The 17306-nt window shown below is 46.8% G+C and overlaps 1 protein-coding gene across 3 annotated transcripts; it reads right to left on the bottom strand.

The window, feature by feature from the left end:
* Nucleotides 1-500: 500 nt before the first annotated feature.
* On the bottom strand, nt 501-15400 carry PLPBP (pyridoxal phosphate binding protein). Of its 3 annotated transcripts, XM_074981641.1 has the most exons (8): nt 15290-15400; nt 12668-12775; nt 11392-11427; nt 10267-10342; nt 7149-7283; nt 6460-6602; nt 3046-3144; nt 501-2205 (listed from the first exon to the last, which is right to left on the bottom strand). In XM_074981641.1, the coding sequence occupies exons 1-8, from the start codon at nt 15386-15388 to the stop codon at nt 2068-2070; spliced, it is 834 nt and encodes a 277-aa protein (XP_074837742.1). In that variant the 5' UTR covers nt 15389-15400; the 3' UTR covers nt 501-2067. The 3 variants fall into 3 exon arrangements, with proteins under 3 accessions (XP_074837742.1, XP_074837743.1, XP_074837744.1); XM_074981642.1 differs by lacking the exon at nt 3046-3144; XM_074981643.1 differs by lacking the exon at nt 7149-7283.
* Nucleotides 15401-17306: the final 1906 nt, after the last annotated feature.

The following is a 17306-nucleotide window of genomic DNA, read 5'->3' as shown; positions in this document are numbered from 1 at the left end:
CATTTCCACCTTTATGTTTGTTGTGAGCTTCTCAACATGTATTATCCCCCACTTCATCCCCTCCACCAGAATCTACACGGATCACTTACCAGCCATCTAAAAGGTGCTCTGTTGAGGCGCTGAGCAAGGTAGGCCTTTAATATGCATGGGTTTCCAACACACAATCTCAAACATCCGCCCCCGGACGCATCATTAGCTTACCTGCTGTTTTAACCTGTATGTGACAACTTGCATGTAAACATTCCCTCTGAAGCTAGCTGTAAGTACAGCTGCACAGCATTAGGGGGACAGTGCCACCTCGAGGCACAAAGAGAACTGTGCACTTCATTTAGGACCCCCCTACAGTTTGTCTTGACTTTTCCCTCAGTTCAAGCAGTCCTTCCCCTCAGCTGCCTTTCAAAGCAACCTCCTGTTCAGAAACACGCCTGTCTCCCTGAACATCGCCCCATATTATGCGTGGCAATTAGCAACTGTGCCGCAGTGTTCATCCAAAACACCGGAACACAAAAATAACATCTTTTAATGGCTTTGCAATTGGCACAGATGGCATTCAAATCCACAACAGTTTTATTAATGTACTCGATCACACACCACCCTGTGCAGCTCTGAGGAGGGCTGAGCAGACTGCATGCAGGGTTGAAACTATAGAGCAGGACAGGTTGATTTGAGTGCGTTCTTTCCAGTCACATTTAGAAGATAACACCCATGGCTGATTTAACTAAATACGTGCACACAGAGAGAAGCCTTTTGTCATGAAAAGCAGTTATTGCTACTGAGGACTACGGGAGCCTCATTCCAGCAACAGACAAGGCCCCAAAGTCGATTGTCAAAATGCATCAGCTGTAAATGCTGTCAGTGGAACAGAGGGCTGCAAGCAGGATGGGAGCTTGTATCCGAGCTTGGATGAAACAGCTACAGTGAGGGAAGAGCATTTTGCTCTATTTTAGAAAGAGCAACAGTCAGGACCAATGAATAAATGAATGTAAAGATTTGGGAGCTATATTACAGCATCTGTGCAGGGGCAATATGCCTTATTTCATGTACATCTGGACATAATGGGGTAATAATACTTTGCATTTCTGCAACAGCTTTCCTCCGAGGGTTTCAAACACATTACAAACAACCACGCTTCACACTCCCCCGGAGAGGTATGGCAGTATTATTATCCCCATTTTAGAGATGGGGAAACTGAGGCACAGAGCGGTTAGGTGGCTTGCCTAAGATCACAGAACAAGCCAATGGCAGAGCCAGGAGCCTGAGACACAGTCCCCCGCTCTATCCAGAAGAGCGCACTGCGCCCAGATTTACCAGGTAGTATGTAAACAGCTCACATCAACACTTTAAAAAGGGAAAAAATGAAAGGCTTACAAGTGGCCTACAAAGACAGGAGGAGATATGTTACCAGCGATACGAGTTAGCAAGGCCAGTCTGGAGAGGACAAATACAGACTCTGGCCAACCAATACACTCGTACTTTCCAATTAATGTGCCAAAAGCAGGTGCCAATGACATAGTAGTAACTGTGTTCTTTATTCACTCATCTGTCCGTTATCAGAGCAGATCTATTCTTGTCAGCGTCACTCCCGTTAGGAGTTATTGGTATGTCTCTACCAAGTAGCGTCTACTTACAGGTATTGTAGATATCGAGCCACAAACCTTGTCACCTCAAATGAGTGGCTATTTAGCAATGCCTCTGACAAAACTGGATAACCAGAGTTTAGTTATCCATCAGGCAAACTGCTCCTCAGATTAAAAAATGTCGTCGCTTGAGGCTGCTGGAAATGCCTCTGGCCCGTTAATAACTCAATGCTAGTGTTTAATTAGTTTATCCAATACAGTGATTGTCCTTAAAAGTAGCTAAGACACAAAAGTTACTTTTCAATCACAAGTGTTCTGGTTGTTTGCAGGTTGTTACTCACACACAAAGTATCCTTATGGATTCTGATGCCCCTGTTCTATTAGCAGGTGTTTCCTTTTGCCAGCATGAGAAGCTGTAACTACGGAAGGAGGTGAAAGTGCATAGTGAGGTTTCCCTGGTGTGAGGTTAGAGCAGCTCTCCTCCTTCAATTTAATGCCCTAGTGCTGCCAAAGTCTCTGACTGGCTTTGAGCCTCACTGAGGGCCTTGGCGTTGGCTGGTTTGTTGGGGTAGTCCCGCTCTCCAAAAATAATGCTTCCAATCCGCACATTTGTGGATCCAACCTCAATCTGTAGACAGAAGAGAGAACAAAACAGCCCTCAGAAATGGTGGCTCCATACAACTTTGTCCCACAGGCTGTTAGCCCTAGCAGTAACCCAGCTTGGGGCTTATCCATTAGGACACACAAGAATGCACTAGTCCCATGTGCAATCTCAGCTCCACATTTGGGCTTCAACTGGCCGTTTTGATCATTTAGTCATAGTGCAGAAGGTACCCAAGAGTGGAATGAGTTAGCAAACAGACTAGCCTCATTCCCATGCTCAGAGCAGTTCTCTGCTATAAACAGACTTGTCTTGGGCCAGAAGACTCAAGCAGTTCAGGTTGAGAGAGAGAGAGAGAGAAGACAGACCCAGGGTTTAGGGTGCTAGACGGGGACTTGGGATCCCCAGATTCCATTCCTTGCTCTACTACATACACCCTGAGAGAGCATGGGCAAGTCACTTAATCTGTGTGCCTATGTTTCCCCACTGTACAATGGAGATAACAGCACTGCCCTACCACATGAGAGTGATGCAACGACATACATTAGCAATTGAGACAGGCTCAGGGATGGGATCCCTCAGATAGGCAGTTTGCGCCCTTAACAGAACCTGCACTCAAAGTCATGCTAATGTGGAAGTCACTGGAGCAATTCTTACTCTGGGAAGGATCATGACAAATCAAACAGAGGTCTACCTGCAATGACCCAATTCTAGGCTTACAGTTAAGCTTGCTGTGCTCTTAAGGAGACTCAGCTTCAGAATCTCAGTGCGAGATGGGCTGCATGGTCTGGCTGGTTGATCCCTGGCCTGTGCTCTCATTATCCCTAAAGGGAGCTTGTGTCAGCGGCCAAAGGAAACCAAACTTACTGCACGTTCATAGTCTGTGGACATGCCCATACTCAGCTCCACTTTTTCAATGGGGATATTGAGCTTTTCACACACGACCTGTCGCAAGGATATCAACATCTGAAAGAGGAAACGAGGGGCACATCACACACTGCTTGATAGGCATCCCAAATCCTTTTCACGGTGTCATCGAACAAGCTTTAGATCCTTCTTTGGAGCATAAGAACATAAGAATGGCCACACTGGGTCAGACCAAAGGTCCATCCAGCCCAGTATCCCGTCTGCCGACAGTGGCCAATACCAGGTGCCCCAAACAAGGAGAACAGAAGACAATGATCAAGTGATTTGTCTCCTGCCATCCATCTCCTGCCCTTGTAATGAAGGCTAGGGCACCATACTTTACCCCTGGCTAATAGCCATTTATGGACCTAACCTGCAAAAATTTATCAAGCTCTTTTTTAAACCCTAATAGAGTCCTGGCCTTCACAGCCTCCTCCGGCAAGGAGTTCCACAGGTTGACTGTGCGCTGTGTAAAGAAAAATTTCCTTTTATTAGTTTTGAACCTACTACCCATCAATTTCATTTGGTGTCCCCTAGTTCTTGTATTATGGGAAAAGGTAAATAATTTTTCTATGTTCACTTTCTCCACACCATTTATGATTTTATATACCTCTATCATATCGCCCCTCAATTGCCTCTTTTCCAGACTGAAAAGTCCCAGTATCTCTAGCCTCTCCCCATATGGGACCCGTTCCAAACCCCTAATCATCTTAGTCGCCCTTTTCTGTACCTTTTCTAATGCCAACATATCTTTTTTGAGGTGAGGAGACCATATCTGCACACAGTACTCAAGATGTGGGCGTACCATAGTTTTATATAGGGGAAGTATGATATCTTTTGTCTTATTATCTATCCCTTTTTTAATAATTCCTAACACCCTATTTGCTTTACTAACTGCCGCTGCACACTGCGTGGATGTCTTCAGATAACTATCCACTATAACTCCAAGATCCCTTTCCTGATCTGTCGTAGCTAAATTTGACCCCATCATGTTGTACGTGTAATTTGGGTTATTTTTTCCAAATGTGCATTACCTTACACTTACCCACATTAAATTTCATTTGCCCTCTTCTTGGCTGCAGGTTCCATTCTCCCTGCTCTCTATGACTCCTGCCTGGTTTTAATGCGCCTTTTGAGCTTTTGGCAATTTACATGGCAGCTTAGCTACAGACCACATTAGTGAAAAGCCACATACCAAACCTCACGTCCTCTCAAGGGCTATGAGAGTCACAGCAGTGTGCCTGAAGCAGGCCTGGTCATTCAGCACAGGGTTAGACCACTTGGCTCAAAACACAGGGCCCTCAAAGCAGAAGACAAAGGCAAACTATGGTGGAAGCTGTGCCTGAAGTCAGATCTGCCCTGGCCAGGCCATTCAGTACGTTTCCTAAGCAATCACCACAACTATGAATGTCCTCGATACATCCTCCTTAGAAGGCTGGTGGGACTATGCAAAGGACCAAGCTGTTGTGTTCTACCTCTTTGTAAGTCCCCGAGTCTGACAACTTTGCATCTCCAGGGATAAGAGTGCCTCAGCATTTCCATTTCCAAAGCTTCTTGCCAGGGATTTATACCTGAACAGCAAAGCTTTGCTCCACAGTGACACTGTACTAGCCTGCAGCTTAGAACTCCCAACTCTCATCCCTGTGCTGACACCCTTGGCCTTCGCAGCCGTGAACAAGTCACCTCTAGATCACTCAGTTTCTCTGTTTCTGGAAAGGAGGAAAATACCATTTACCAGCCAGAAAGGGGACTGTGACTATGGTCTGAAAAGCACTTTGAAGACAAAGAACGTTCTAGAAACGCCGCATATTAAGGAGCGAACACTGGAGCAAGCTGGAGGCTATTTTCGTTTCGAGCTTTACTGTCACTCTTTAAACATCCACTCTTTGGAGTGGGGACCATCCATGTCAGCTAACATGTCACCTAGCACATAGGAGCTGATCTCAGATTGTGATACTGTCTAAAGACTTGGAACACCAAACACCAATTCACTGCCTTCCAACACCTGGCAAAGACTTGTCAAACATTTCATTAGTTACCACATGCAAGTGACACTGGCAGTAGCTATGCTTACTCAGCTAAGGAGGTTTTCTATATTGTAATTACATGAGAGTTCATTAGAGAGGTTATGTGCCTCAGCCAAAGGGAAACTATTCATTCCAATACAAGGAACAACCCGTGCAACTCACCAACCTCTTCCTGATCCTGACAAGGCCTCGTCTACTCCTAAAACTTAGCTAGACTTCAGAGTCGCAGTGTTCCCGCTAAGCTGAGCGCTTGTGCTGTCACTCAGGAGAAATTCAAATGCTGCCCAGCTGATTAGCAGAGCGCCCACAGCTTTTTTCTATTGGTGGTGCACATTCACACATGCCTTGGTGCACATAGAAAAACGTAATCTGCATATAGATGGAAAAGATCAGAGGGAACAGTGCTCAGAGGTCTGAAAAATTCACACTTCAGGGAGTGGTGGAAAAGCCCTCTCCGGCAATGCAGTATTTCCACTACAGAAGTGTAGCCCCAGATGTCGTACTTGTAGTACAGACTTACTAGAACTCTTTGCAGCATAAAGCTGATATCAAATGGCGGCATGGCTCTTTAAGGAAGCTGGTTTTTAACTGCAACTGTGTTTAATCATGCCTCTCCCAGGCACTAGGACCCAAGCCAGGAATTCAGGCATAGGCTGAAGATCACTGGGTCCTCTGATGAAAGGTCAGCAAGCAGCCCAGTGAGGAGATTGCCTGCAGGAGACACAGGGACTTGGGAAGGGACCTGAAAGGGGACTCTTCCACCAGATAAGTGGGAGGCTTTGCTGGAGACACCTCCTCTACAGACATGGGCTGAAGCCCTCTGCAGAAGAGGCCCAAGCAGAAGCCATAGAGCTGGGCCTGGGGATCAGTTCTGGTTTTGAAACTTAAACCTGTCCCTGAAGAGGGGGACTGAAATTCAGCTGCTGCTGGAGTTCTGACCCCATGGCCACAGAGCCAGTGTGCTGTCATACTTACAGCCATACTAGTTTCTCTCCCAGCAAGTCAGCCTTATAAATTGTAAGTGCTAGGAAACAGGAGCCCTGAACTGGGCATTCTGTAACTGGATAGTGCATCTCTCTCCCCTGCTACTATGTACCTGCTCCCTTGCCTCCCTGCACAGGAGATGGTGCAGTCTTGGTCAGCTGGGTGCCTAGTAGCTGTACTTCCTCTTATAAGAGGTGCAGTGTTGGTCTGTTCTAAACAAAGCCAGTTCGGTTGAGCTCTGCACCCACTTCTCTCTGTCTGCCACATGCCCTGGCCAGGCTTGCTGCCAGAATGACATTGCTTGGGAGCAGAGTTTAGCCAATCTTGCCACTGATTTCCAGCAATCCTGAAGACCTGGTCTTACCTGAAAGTCAGGATTTGGTCCCTTACTGAGGTCATGTCCAAAGCTGCCAATTGTCATCAGACCCACAAACTCCAGGTTTGGACATTCCTTGATTATGTGCTCCACCGTTCCCACTGTTTCTCCCGGTGGGAGACCATGCTTACCTGAAAAGGAAGGCATAGCCACAATAGCAACAAGCACCAAACTCCATCACAAGTTTCCTGCTGAGAAACAGAGCCTGCTTAGACAGAACTCTCACTTGGTGGTAATTTAGCCCACCAAAATCTATAGCCTACAGCAGTATCAAACCAGACACTGGGATTACACAGATTTCTGTTAGCTAAGCTTAACTGCCCTCCCCCCGTTTCAGGGGGCAATGGAAACAAACATTTTGCTTCTTGCACAGTGAAGGCCAGACCCACATAAGAATAGCATTAGCTGTCCTGGGGATGCCAGCAAAGCCTTACTGGTCCTGTTTTCCAGCAGGATTTACCACCTTCCCAATTTCCTAAACTATATCTAGATTACAGTGATGTGTTGACAGACGTTTTTGTCCTCCACTACTATTTTAAAACACTGAAAGCAGAGCAGGTTGAATTCCAGACCTAAACTACAGTAGCTCTTTAAGTACAGAAATCAGTCAAACCCAGCTATATTGTTTACCTATCAACAGGGCAACCAAATATCAGCTCAAGTGTCTGACCACTTACTGTCTTCCCCACTTGTGTTAACTTGCACCATGATTTTTAACTGCTGCGGTGAACCTTTTTTCTGCCATGAGCTGTTCACTTTGTCTGCCAGTTTCACAGAATCCACTGTTTCCACCATGAACAGATTGGGGATGGCTAGGGAGAAATAAGGCAGATTTGAAGAAACTTTCAGTTGGCAGAAGCAGGACCACTGTCTGCCATGACTGGCAACTGTCTCTTGTTAACTGTTGCCAGGCTTTCCCAAGTCCCAATCCCAGACACAGGACATTTGCCTGGGGCAATTATCTTCACCTCCCATCTGTTTTCCCATCTATTAAATGAAACAAACAGTGCCACCCTTTCTCACAAGAGCTGTAAGTATTACTTTGTGATTGTACAGCACGTTGGGAACGTATGGCAGGGCAGCAGGTAAATGCCAAGTGGCACCCAGCTCCACAGTGCCAAAAAAAGGTCCCAGACAGCGTTCCTGTAAGGTAAGTGCTCAGGTGGCTGTCCAGGAGAGATTCAGGTGCTGTGCAGCTGATTAGCAGAGTACCCACAGCCGGCAGCCTGTGTTTCTACTAGTTAGGCACATCACACATGCCTTGATGCAATAACAAAATTTATTCTGCCCCCAGATAGAAAATATTAGAGGGACCACTGGTCACAGAGGTGGAGAAACTCAGATTACAAACTGAACGAAATAGCTGAATCTTTCTGTTAAGAAAAGAAATGGGCTGAAAGAGGATTTAACCAGCAACAGCACTGTCTAAAAGCTTAAAGTGACAGATGTGACCATTTAGCTTGCAGTTCTGTTTACCCACTCAGAACTTACTGTATTTTCTTGCCTTGCTCTTTGTTTACCAAGAGCATTTGTACAAGGAACATGGTGGTCTTTCCTTGGATCATCCGCTCCCGCTGTTTACTCCCCACTTGAAGTCATGCGTCTCTCTCTGGGAAGTAGCAGGGGCAGAGGAACTAGCTAACATGCAGACAGGTATCATGACAGGTACAGAAACAAAACAATCTCCTCTTCAAAAGCTTTCCATGAAGCTTCAGTCAATTCCTTGGTGCTGTGGGGTCCAACACAATAGCCAGTAGCCACATGTAGCTATTTGGCCAATTGAGTGGGGCTAATTGGATTGAACAATAAATATATTTTCAGACTAATGTGGCTAGTTTGCTATAGCAGTGGCCAGCATAACAAGTACTGCTTCAGAACTGGTTGGACACCACAGCTGTAGCACCACATATCAAAGACAGAGTTTAGCCTTTTCCCAGCACATTCAGTTTCTGGGGAACACAAACGTTACTGTAGGCCAATTTAGCAGAAAGTGGCAGTTCAGCCTGACTACTTGCTGCAAATGGCATATGCCAAAATATGCCTCTCTTGTTCTTGGGAATATTCAGCTCTGCTATGGAAGATCTTCTCCCTCTTTCTTCTAAGACATTATAGTGACCCAGCAAAGACAGAGCTTGGGCTACATACTAACCAAACAACAAAGATACCCTAATCCAGGGATCAGTGAAATACTGCTCTGTACTGGACTTAAGATTTGCCAGATGGGACTGGGTCAGAGCCACATCCATCTCCATGTCCTTTCTCCCACAGTAGCCTGTGTCAGAAGAAACAAACCTGCAGCAGGTAGATCTGAGACAGTCTACTCCCCAACTTCTTTCTCATGCTCAGTAGAAACTGGTGCACGCCCAGGAGGTTTCACCACCCTTCCACAACTTTTATACCCTTGAGTAAAATTTTCCAAAGCACCTAAGTCCCAGGCCTGGTCCCCACATAAGTTTTTCTATCATAGCCCTGTCAGTCAGGAGTATGAAAAAGTCACAACCATAAGCCATATAGTTGGGTCCAAAAAGGCCATAGTGTACAAGCAGTAATACCAGAAGAGGAGTGTTTTTTTTCTGAGCCAGGCCTTGTCTACACTACAGAGTAGTGTTGACAGAATAATGGAGGTGTACATACTGAAATGCTCCTTGCACTGATGTAACTCTCCTGCTATGCAGACATCATAAAACTGCCTCAGCCAAAGGAAATAGTGTAGTTAGGGCAATGCCTCAAACTGGCTGTTGGCTGTCATTTTTGCCAGTTTCATGTCTCCACTGGAACTATGAAATTGACAAGAAAAACAGCTTCAGAGTTCAGCTGCTGCCTGGTTTCCATTCCAAGCCAGATTGTCACCCAGACTCCTCACAGGGAGCCCAGCAGCCAGACAAACTACATGTGCAGATCTCCCCGCTGGATGCAACAAGCCCTGGGTGGCTGGGCCACCACCCTTAGCTGGGAGGTGGGAAGCCCTGGGGGGTGCAGCTGAGTTTCTGCTGTGGAGCTGACAGCCCTGGAGCTCTCAGCCCCCACTTTGCCCCTTTTCAATCAGTGGAAGCACTCCTGGTGAGGATGCACAGCGCTGATGGAAGGAGGGGTAGCATGGAGAATTACTCCAGTGGCTGTAAGCTGATCTAACAGGTAGACTCACCCTTGTAGCGTAAACATAGCCATAGATTATTTTCTTGCAGAACTGGTAGTAATTATATCAGAAGGCTCACCCATTATTGGAAGGTTCACCCATTGGTACATATGAACTGCATCAACACTAGGAGGGTTTGCTGTGTAGCTGCCCCAGACAACACTTTCTAGTGGAATCACGGCCTCATTTAGGCACTTTGGAAAATTTTTGTCTTTAAATCTCAGAATAGTCCCTTTACTCATGCAACCGTCTAGTCTTTTTTCAGTCCTGCTAGGCTCTTGGTCTTTGATGTTTTGTGGACATGAGTTCCACAGGCTGCATTGTATTTTAATGTATGTGAAAATTCATTAATGCAGAAGCAGTTCTGTCTTGCAGACAAAGGGGAATATCACAGATCCCAAAGTCTCAGCTCCCATCTCAGCGGCTCCCTGTCTCTTGCACAACAAATGAACCAGCCGAGCTACTTTGAATTACTTCCTGCCAGGGGTGGACTATGGCAAGAGATAACAGGAGACAGAAATAAGACTGAAAACATAAAGCCAGGACCATGTTTTATTGGCCTGTACTCAACTGCACTACTGGGTTAATCTGGCAAGTTATAACACAGGAAGAATTGTTGCCTCAGGACACTGAGGATAAAGAAGTTAAATTAAGTTTACCAATCAGTTTGTTGACGTTGCTCTTCTGCAGATGGCCTATAAAATGCCATTTAATCTCTGGACATGAAGACAGAATCTGAGAACAGAGAGCAAAAGTTATTCAGGTTTGAACCATAATCTTTTCACCAACCAAAATACATGTGGGGCTGATTTTCTCTAGGGAAAAAACAAAAACAAAATTCTCAGCACTCCCTGCTGAAATGTACTGAAGGAAGTTTGGCTCAAACTGTGTGTCTGGGGCTAGTGAGGCTGACTCCTGTGAGATGGACTAAGGCAGGGGTCTGCAACCTGTGGTGCAACTCTTTAAGGACTTCTTTGTGGCTCCCGATGTTATAATTGCAAAGTGGAAACATAAGACCCTCCTGATTATTTTGATAAATGGTGGACGTCTAAAAGCCCAAAAACAAACAACTCCTATCTAAACAGCGAATGATATGTGATCTCAAAATGTTGGATAACTCTTCCTAGCATCCTCCAGAGATAGAGAGAAGGTTTGGGTGTGAAAGTCAGGAAGCCAGGTATACAAAGACACATTCAAAGTGTGAAGAAACAATGTGAAAAGTTTGTGAACACCCTGCAGTAAACATGTATCGTATTACAAATCATTTTGTGTGGTCTGTTCTTAAAACAGGAGTTACAAGAAGTATGGTTTGACGTTATTTATTAAGGACTGTCTTGTATTCACATGCATTGTGGCTCTTGAATTAGAGTTTTTGACTGAACTGGAAACAATGTCTCCTCTTGCTATTTTGGTTGCCAACCCCTGGAGTAAAAGAACAGAATGTTATGCAAAATGTGGCCAAAAAACTAACCATACAATGTGGCTTTTCAAAAGCAAGTCATTATCACTGATCTTTACAACTTGAGAACCCTCTGTCACTCCTGTAGCAGAGATCGCTTTTGGTAATGCAGGGTCCACACACAAGCCTCTTCACTCTGTGTGCTCATCTACTGGATCCTTAAGAGTTCAAACAGACAGGCCTACAGCTAAGGATGCCCCCTTCCTGCACAAATGGAGCAAACAGCCTCCACCTTGCTTTCTTAACACATGGCTGGAATGTCTGAATAACTGTAAAAATACTGCAGGAGTGGGGAGAAGACTACATGAAAAGCCAGTATACTTACTTTGGAGTCTGATGCCTTTTCTAGCAACTCTTGAACCTGAGTGAATTAAAGATATGCTTTCATTAAAATGACGTCAGGCACTTCCCCAGCTGCTGCTAGGAGAGAGAGGTACTGTGCCACTATCACTGTTCCTGGGACATGCCTTACAAAAATACCTGCAAATACATGACTATGGACTTCCCACGGAGTGCGTATGGGGCAAATGGTGAGATGTGGACTGATCGCTCCTTTGCTGTACCCAGTAATGTTCATGGGATGTAACACATTGGCATCAAGAGCAGCTCATGGTACATGAGGTTTAAACACAATCACCACTCAGCTGAGAGTCCAAGCAGGCTCAGGCATTTGGCAGAAGACCATTCTGAAGTTAGTCAATGTACTCTTGCTTGTACTGCAAGCAAGACATCACTCTCTCAGGGTACCCTCTCACCACTTTATCAAGAATGCATGACTGGATTCCACCCTGACTCTCCTCTCACCTGGCCACAAGCTAGCATCCCTTTCCATCAGCTAACAGCACTGCAGCAGGGCAGACAGCCATTGTGTGCTCTGAGGCAAGTTGGAGGGGTCCTGGTGCCATGCCCCCTGAAGGGGTGACACCAAAGGCAGAAGGGACAGGGCTTAGGCCAGAGAGCTGTGTGCAGCTGAAGTAGTGGCAGCAACAGTGGCCAGAGTTCCAGGCCTCTTTGAAAAACTGGGCCTGTGTGACTCCATCAGTGGGCCTGAAGTGCTGTTGCCTGGTACAGAAATGTCTAGTTCTTATAAAATCACAGTTGCGGGCATGGCTTACAGTTCTCCCTTCTTGACCCTGCTGCCCAGGTTTTAATTGCAAAAAACATGACAGGAAGTAAGCAAAGACCCAGCCACAAAATGTCAAAGCCCTGAGTTATGACTTGCTGGGCAACACCCCCAGACAATTTCCCTTGTCATTATGTCCTGCTATCTAGAAAGGAACTATAGTAGGTGTCAAGAAATTAGAACTCATATAGTGGTGATTAATCAACCTTAACAAAGAAAAATGCTCCAGTCCACAAAAGCAAACCCAGCCCACTTTTACTAGTTACCCCTGGGCTAAAGCTTATAGGTTCACCCCACGAAAGAGTATGCATGTCAGAGAGTTTCTAAAAAGCAGGATACAGTTCAACTTTTTGGGCCAGATGCAGGAATTCAGGTGGTGAAATTCTGCAGTATTTATCATGCAATATACCAGGCTAAATGTCTATCCCTTCTGGCTTTACAGCCCAAGAAATAACAGGAGAAAGGTGGGGGCACTTACATAGTTTTCTCCAAAACTGCGTTGCCCTTGGTTGTAGGCCTCTATAACCATATCTGCAGGTTTGGTTTTACTGACAGCCACGAGTCGAGGCTGCACAGCAGGGAGACCCTGTTCAAGAAAGCAGTGGTGAGGAGTCAACGGCATGCAGCAGCACAGAACCCTCAAGTTGGCTTCTCAGCTCAGAGGGCTATTCAAGATCTAGTGGAATAAGAGTTACCCAAATAGCAGGCTACTTAAAATAACCATCCCTTCTCTCTCCAAAAGCCTGTATTCTAGAAAACCTTGCACCAGTACGCCACTAAACTAAGGAGAACTTAATAAGCAACTTGACAAGGGTCTCTTCCTCCTGGGGTCAGAAAGCCATGCTGATGAGACATTCTAAGGCAGGGGTGGGTAATAATTTTTGATGTAGGGGGGTGCACTCCAAGATTTTGTAAGTGGTCAAGAGTTGCACTTTTCTATAGAGGGCGCAGGGTCTGGGACAGTGGTTGGGTGCTTGAGGGTAGGTGACCCCCTGCCTCTGGGGTCCGAAGCACAGAGCTACATGGAGCAGGAAGCCCCACACTGCTTTTAGCAGCTTTCTGCTAAGTGTCCGAGGGTCCCAGTGGGGCAGTCCATGGGCTGGATCTGGCAACTTGGCAGGCTGTATCTTGCCCACCCCTGCACTAAGGGCTTACCTGCACACGAGAGACTTACGGAATAAGGCAGAGTATTAATTTAAAGCAGGGTAACTATTCCTGATTAACCCCATATGACTGCTCTTATTCCATTATGGAATAAACTAATCTGGACTAAACCACTCTTATTCCAGCATGCCAGCATCCACAGAATAAGTTAATCAGAAATAGCACCCCTGGTAGATGAGGTCCAGCAATCTTACCTGACACTTTGGCTATGTCTACACTGAGAACAAACATCCTCTTAGAAGATTTGGACTTCAGAATAAGTTTTGTTATGTGCACCAAGACTTGCAATGATGTGCACCATCAGTAGGATCACATGCTGCTGGCTGTGAGTGCTCTACTAATCAGCTAGGCAGCACCTAGATGGCCACCAGAAGCACTCCTCTTACAGGGAAACAATGGTTGGGGTTAATCTTTGGCTGCTCATGAAGTTTGCTACAAGTAGACTGTGTATCATTAACCAGATTTGTCCTTGTCCACATGAAGTACAAAATCATGCTCAACATGTCAGTTAACATATTCATTAGCTTACCAATATTGCTTCCATTGATGTGGCCTTACATGTGCTTTTGACATGCTCTTTTTATAGCCAACCCTCGACAGACATTTCTTGACCTTTCACTGCTCAATGAGGCACGTAGTTAAGAAGAGCAAGAAACCCTCAGTGCAGAAAAAGCAGAGCTTTCTCTCAAGCTCTGCATTATGGCACCCAAGCAGCCAGAGCTCCGCCAAAGATGACAATGGGGAGAAAGTTACCAGAATGCTTAGATTAGCTATGCTACCAGAATCCCTCAGGGAAGGCAAAAACTCCTTGATTTTCTTTTCCTTCCAGTAGATAGGACACAAAAATACGTGGGCTGGGATAATCCCACCAGCCACCCACGCTCCTTGCAGCACGAGACAGACCTGATTAGTATAGGCCATTGCAAGGCAGATGGGGAAGGGGGATAGTTTCAAAAGGTAACAGGGAACATGTGCCCTGGGCATAAGGAGGGCAGCAACCCCTACAGGAGCCGGGAAGCTTCAGTTATGAGCATAAGACTGGCCAAACTCATTGGATTTGGGGAGAACAACAGAAGCCAGACCAAACTGAAGGGAAGGGAAGAGAGAATCCAGCCACCTCAGAGAGGGGAGAAATGTTCTACAGTCACCTATCCTACCCAAGCCCCTTTCACCCTGCCCACCTTAAACACCCCTTCCCACATGCAGCCTCCTCCCAGCCAACCAGCCCGCCCCAAACCGCATCAGCCCCTCCCACTAGCCTTCACCCAGAAATTCACTCTAACATCCAGGGGCCATTAGGTGGGGGTATTGACAGGCAAGAAAAAGCCCTTGGCTGCTTCAGTGGTAGGAGTGCTAAGGAGCTTATAGGACAGAGATGCCCTGCCTGTTCCAGGGCTAGGGCACCCAGCAGGTGGGAACGCAAGGGGTCCATAAGACAGTGATGCTTTGCTCCCCTAAGTGCTCAAGGTCCCCGTGGGTGAGGGTGCCAGGAAGCTCATAGGACAAGGACGCCCAGCATGTGGGGGAGGTGGGGAGCCCCATAGGATGGAACTGTCCTGTCCCTCGCCCCGACAGATGCTGGAGGGGCCCGTAGGATGGTGGCCAAGCGGGGAGGAAGCCCTAGGACAGGGAACCCAGCAGAGAAGCCCATAGGGCAGGGGACCCAGTGAGTGGGGGGGCATAATGCGGGGGCTGCTGGGTGCCCCAGCAACCGTGCACAATAGAGGGACACCTGTAGCATCCGTGATGGGGGTGCACATGACGGTGGGCCAGCGGGGAATGTTGGAGGGCTCATGGGACAGGGGGCTCAGCACGGGAGACCTGCGAGGTGTTGGGGGGCCCAGGACTGGGGGGGGGGGCTCTGCCACTTGGCTGCTAGGAGCGGGAGGGGGTGCACCAACCGGGACCCTACCCCGGTGCCCGCGGCCCCTCTCACCTGCGGCCGCCGGGCCGCCGCCTGCTGCACCCGCTCCGTCACCGCCCTGAGCGCTGGACCCAGGCCTTCGCCCGCTGCCATCCCTGCTCTCCCCCACATCCTCCCCCAGAGGCCTCCGCCCAGCTCGACTTCCGCCACACACACCCGCCCCCCTCATCTCGGCCAATCGCGATGCGCAACTCTTCCCCGTCGGCCAACGGCTGCCGGAGGTGGAGCTGAACAAGCGAGGCTGCGCCCCTGACACCGGCCGAATGCGGCGGCCCTTTTGAGAAGGTCGGTCACGGTAGAGGGCTAAGTACCTCCCAGGAGTGGCAGCCTGCAGAGCGGGGCTGGCACAGTGCAGGGCGAAAGGGGAACAGCTCACATCCAATGACTGCAGTTCATGAGTATGATGCAACAGGTGTGACACAAGCAGGAGATTACTGACTGCTATTAATTAGCCGTGAGATGCCATTGTTAACAGCAATAGGAAAAGCTCCTATCTATAGAGAAGTATCATCAAGTCACCTTTAATTACATTGTCAGTCATAATTAGCCATCCACATCTGGTCTGCTCAGGTTGTTCCAGGGCTCTCCTCCCCTGAGCATCCTCCTGTAATGCTGAGCTAGCCTTAGTGGTGATTTAGAATAAGGGCAAAGGGGCCCCAGGTGTAAAAATCTGATACTTAAATTTAGCATGCCTCAGTTTCTCACTGATGCAATGGGGATTTCACAAGGATGTTGACAGCAAAGTATATTTATTAATGTCTGTGAGGCGCTCACATGGAAGCCATGCAAATCCCTAGACAGGGTCCAACCCCACACCCCTGAATAAATCAAAACCAATACCTTGGCATACATCTGGAAATAAATTAAAAAAAACATACTGTAGGGTCTGGTTTATTTAAGCATGTTATGCCTCTCCAATATTTTTATATGACACCCCCTAACTTCGACCAGGGTTGCTTCCTTTGAAGTTCATCTTTTCAGAGACAATTTGTTTTTGTAATAACCTTACAATGCAAAATGATCGCACTATCACACAAAATGAGTTCAGAACCCAGGGAGCATGCCATTTCATTAAATATTTTATTTTCTTAATTAAAATCCATTTATTGTATGTGGAAAATTACTTTTAATATGTGAACAAGAAGTCCTGTGGCACCTTATAGAATAACAGATAGTTTGGGGCATAAGTTTTGTGGGCAAAGACCTGCTTCATCAGATGTGGACATCTATCTAAATGTAGGGTTGAGGTTAGCGTTTCCTTTATTTTTTTCCATTTGGGGCGGAATACATTATTTTTATGTGCAGTAAGGCTCGTGTGAACATGCACCACCAGCATAACCACATATTACCAGCTGTGGGCGTTCTGCTAATCAGGTGGACAGCACCTGACTCTGCCTGGGGGACTCTCTCCATAGGTGGAAAAAGTTAGAGGAAACATTGGCCAACTGTAGCTTTTTTTTTTGTGTGTGTAACTGTTGACTTGTTTCCAATTTGTGATCCATTATCAGCTTCCACAGTATGACGGGGGGGGGAGGTGTGTGTTTACAACGGTTGAACTGTTTTCAACTTGCACAGCTCATCTTTTGAATTCGTTACTCAAAAAAATTGCAGCAAATTGAGATCTTTGGTTGCTTGGTAACTCAATAGGGAGCTCAGGAGAGAAAAGGTACCTTAGGTTGAGTCATCCGATTACTCACAATAGAGTTCTGGAGTAATAATGCCTAGCTTTCACAGTGTGTTATATGTACAGTCACCACAGTGCATTTCAGAGCACGAAATCACTAGCCCTTTTTACAGGTGTGAAATTATTTTATGCTATTTCTCATTGTTAAAACACAGAGGACCAGGTGGCTATTGAGAATGGTACACAGCTCTTTCAACTGCACCCAGCCTTGTCCAGCAGAGGCTTTTCCGGAAGGAGCTGCAGGACTCTTATCAAATCTTGATATCTACATTACAAAATTTCTTTTGGCCTCTCTCTGGGCAATCACAGCAAGGAATGGCAGGCCGGCATGGCGCCCCCTCCCCT

The sequence above is a fragment of the Carettochelys insculpta genome, chromosome 31 (assembly GCF_033958435.1).
Source record: "Carettochelys insculpta isolate YL-2023 chromosome 31, ASM3395843v1, whole genome shotgun sequence".
Taxonomy (NCBI): Eukaryota; Metazoa; Chordata; order Testudines; family Carettochelyidae; genus Carettochelys; species Carettochelys insculpta.
This window is presented reverse-complemented; position numbering and strand designations above follow the sequence as displayed.

Coding starts and splice junctions, on each gene's coding strand:
- PLPBP (XM_074981641.1), bottom strand. CDS start 15,388: ATGTGGGGGAGAGCAGGGATGGCAGCGGGCGAAGGCCTGGGTCCAGCG. Junction 6,603..7,148: donor TAACACAAGTGGGGAAGACA/GTAAGTGGTCAG, acceptor CTTCCTTTTCAG/GTAAGCATGGTCTCCCACCG. Junction 3,145..6,459: donor GACCAAATCCTGACTTTCAG/GTAAGACCAGGT, acceptor TTCCTCTTTCAG/ATGTTGATATCCTTGCGACA.